This window comes from Mastomys coucha, unplaced genomic scaffold (genome assembly GCF_008632895.1).
Source record: "Mastomys coucha isolate ucsf_1 unplaced genomic scaffold, UCSF_Mcou_1 pScaffold22, whole genome shotgun sequence".
Taxonomy (NCBI): Eukaryota; Metazoa; Chordata; class Mammalia; order Rodentia; family Muridae; genus Mastomys; species Mastomys coucha.
In genome coordinates, this window is record NW_022196905.1 from 249,228,674 (window position 1) to 249,231,433 (window position 2,760).

Genomic DNA, 2,760 nt, shown 5'->3' on the forward strand with positions numbered 1-2,760 from the left:
GGAGAGGAGAGAGAAGGAAGGAAGGAAAGTGGAGCTCTTGCCTAGCAACACATTCTAGACCCTGAATGTCTAGTAACTCAAACATAAACACGAAATTTCAGCAGAAGCACTCTCCAAGTCAAGGCAGGTGGTTCTCCCTGTAATGCTTGCATTCGATAAGTGGGTGCAGAAAGATCCAGTTCAAGACTATTGGCTCTATACTGAGTTGAAGGCTAGCCTAGGGCTAGTGAGATTGTTCCGAGTACCAACAAAGAATACCAAAAGCAAACTCCGTAACCGGCACAGGAGGCACACCTATCCTGAATTAAGTTTAGTGTGTTATCTTTCCTATTAAAAACAACAAAACAAAAAACAAAAAACTAAGCCGAGCATAATGGCACACATCTTTAATTAATCCCAGGTGGATCTCTGAGTTCGAGGCCAGCCTGGTTTACAGATCAAGTTCCAGGCCAGCCAGCGTGGTTACAGAGAACCCTGTTTCAAAAAACAAACAAAAATTCTAGACTTTCAGAGTCAACTCCCAACAAAGCCGAGGGCTTCTGAGGAGAAAAAACACGGTGTCCAAAGTGGTGTATGAAGAAAGACCAATTGGGCACTTTAGTTCAGTCTCCTGTACTTATTCCCATGCTGCCGAGGCCAGCCTGTTTCCTAACTCCTGGTAGGCAGCCACATAGTTAGGGTTTTTTGAGATCTCAAAGGCCTGGGGCTTGGTGCTCTGCTGACGGGCAGCTAGTCTCCATCGCACTTCCTCATTCCCCTGCCTTCTTTCTAGCCTCGAGAAAAGCGCCTCAAGGTACGGAAGGGAAGCTACCCACACAGATACTCACACCAGTCAGGGGCAGGGAAAGTGGATTCCGCGCTTGGGCTCGGGCTCGGGGTCGGCCTCGACCCGGCCAGCAGCTCCGGCCATCGCGGCTCAACATGGCGGTTAGGCTTCACCAACGGCCTCTCAGAAGCCAAGCCAAGCCCAAGCTCCATTGGCTGAGGCTTTGAAGCTGACCCCTCCCAGCCAATCATAAGAGGGGGCAGGGAACTGCGCTGGCTTGCGCATGCGTAATGAGAATGTTCTCGCCAAAGATCCATGGAAGCCTTCTCCAGAAGGTTGATTGAAATTTCAAATTTGTCGCTGGGCGGTAGTGATGCACGCCTTTAATCCCAGCACTTGGGAGGCAGAGGCAGGCTGATTTCTGAGTTTGAGGCCAGTTTGGTCTACAGAGTGAGTTCCAGGATAGCCAGGGCTACACGGAGAAACCCTGTCTCGAAAAACAAAAACAAAAACAAAACAAAACAAAAAACAAGAAATTTCAAATTTGTCATTTGTTGCTGAATTGATCAACAAGTAGAAATTCCTTCACAACAGTAGTGTCTATATTTTAAGAAATGCAGATCCTGCCGGGCAGTGGTGCCACATGCCTTTAATCTCAACACTTGGGAGGCAGAGGCAGGTGGATTTCTGAGTTCCAGGCCAGCCTGGTCTACAGAGTGAGTTTCAGGATAGCCAGGGCTACACGGAGAAACCCTGTCTCGAAAAACCAACCAACCAACCAAACAAACAAAACAAAAAACAAAAAAACAAAGAAAGAAAGAAAAAAAGAAAGGAAAGGAAAGAAAAGAAAAAAGAAATGCTGATCCTGTCCAGGTATAGTGGCACCTGCCTTTATTTTTTTTTTAAAGATTTATTTATTTTATTTATAGTACACTGTAGCTCTCTTCAGACACATCAGAAAAGGGCATCAGATCCAATTACAGATGGTTGTGAGCCACCATGTGACCATGTGCTTGCTGGGAATTGAACTCAGGTCCTCTGGAAGAGCAGTCAGTGCTCTTAATTGTTGAGCCATTTCTCCAGCTCAGCACCTGCCCTTCACCCAACACTTGGGAGGCAGAGTCAGGCAGATCTCTGTGAGTTCAAGGCCATCTTGGTCTATTTGTTGAGTTCTAGAATAGCCAGGGGCTACGTAAAAACAGGAAAATAAAAATAAAAAGACATGGTCTTGCTATATAGCTGTGAACAAAAACCCCTGGAAAGGGACTGTGTCTGCAAATACTAATTGATTTGACCTGAGGTCAGTACTGTGGAGACAGGTCCAGAGTCTTACTTTGTCTTGGACTAGCTCTAGCCTTCTGAAACCAGACATTCTTTGTCCTTTTCTGTGTTGGAACTAAAGTCTTGCACTAACAGATAGAAACAATTTGGAACCTATTAACTTACCAGACTACTATCTATCACCAACCAAAAAGCTAGAGATGCCATCAGATAACATCTTGGACCTATAGAAGAGCTTTCCATCTTGCTATAGTCACCTCTCAGATATAACCACCACTATGTTTTTAAATTGCCTTGATTTGTGACTCTCTTTGTTCTGTAAAACTGTACAACATCATGAAACAGTTTTCATGTAATTTGGGGTTTCCTCATCTGTGAAAAAATGCTACTAGAAGACCTAATAATACAGTTTAAAAACTAAACGGTGAGTGAAATTTTTAGTGTGATGCCTTGCCTATAGATTTTTGGTTTTGTGTGTGGTATTTTGAGACTGGGCCCAATGCCCAAGAGTGGCCTTAAACTCCCGATCCTCTTGTAGCTCAACTGCTGGGATTATGGATGTGCGTCACCGTTATAGGCTTTTCCTAAGAACGTTGACTATTTTTCTAAAGCAAACAGAGGGACAGATGTCCTTTAACTTGGGTTAGGTTATTTCTTCCTCTTCAAATTCAAGACCTGAATTTCTTCAAATTGGGACCTGAAGGACAAATATA

General features: G+C 44.3%; 1 protein-coding gene across 1 annotated transcript in view; it reads right to left on the bottom strand.

The window, feature by feature from the left end:
- LOC116067883 (ATP-dependent RNA helicase DDX19B-like) overlaps nucleotides 1-1,005 on the bottom strand; it is an 18,372-nt gene extending 17,367 nt beyond the window's left edge. The window contains exon 1 of the mRNA XM_031336886.1: nucleotides 828-1,005. Within this exon, the coding sequence (XP_031192746.1) occupies nucleotides 828-923 (96 nt within the window). The 5' untranslated portion in view covers nucleotides 924-1,005. The remainder of the gene's footprint in view (nucleotides 1-827) is intronic.
- Between the last annotated feature and the right edge of the window lie 1,755 nt (nucleotides 1,006-2,760).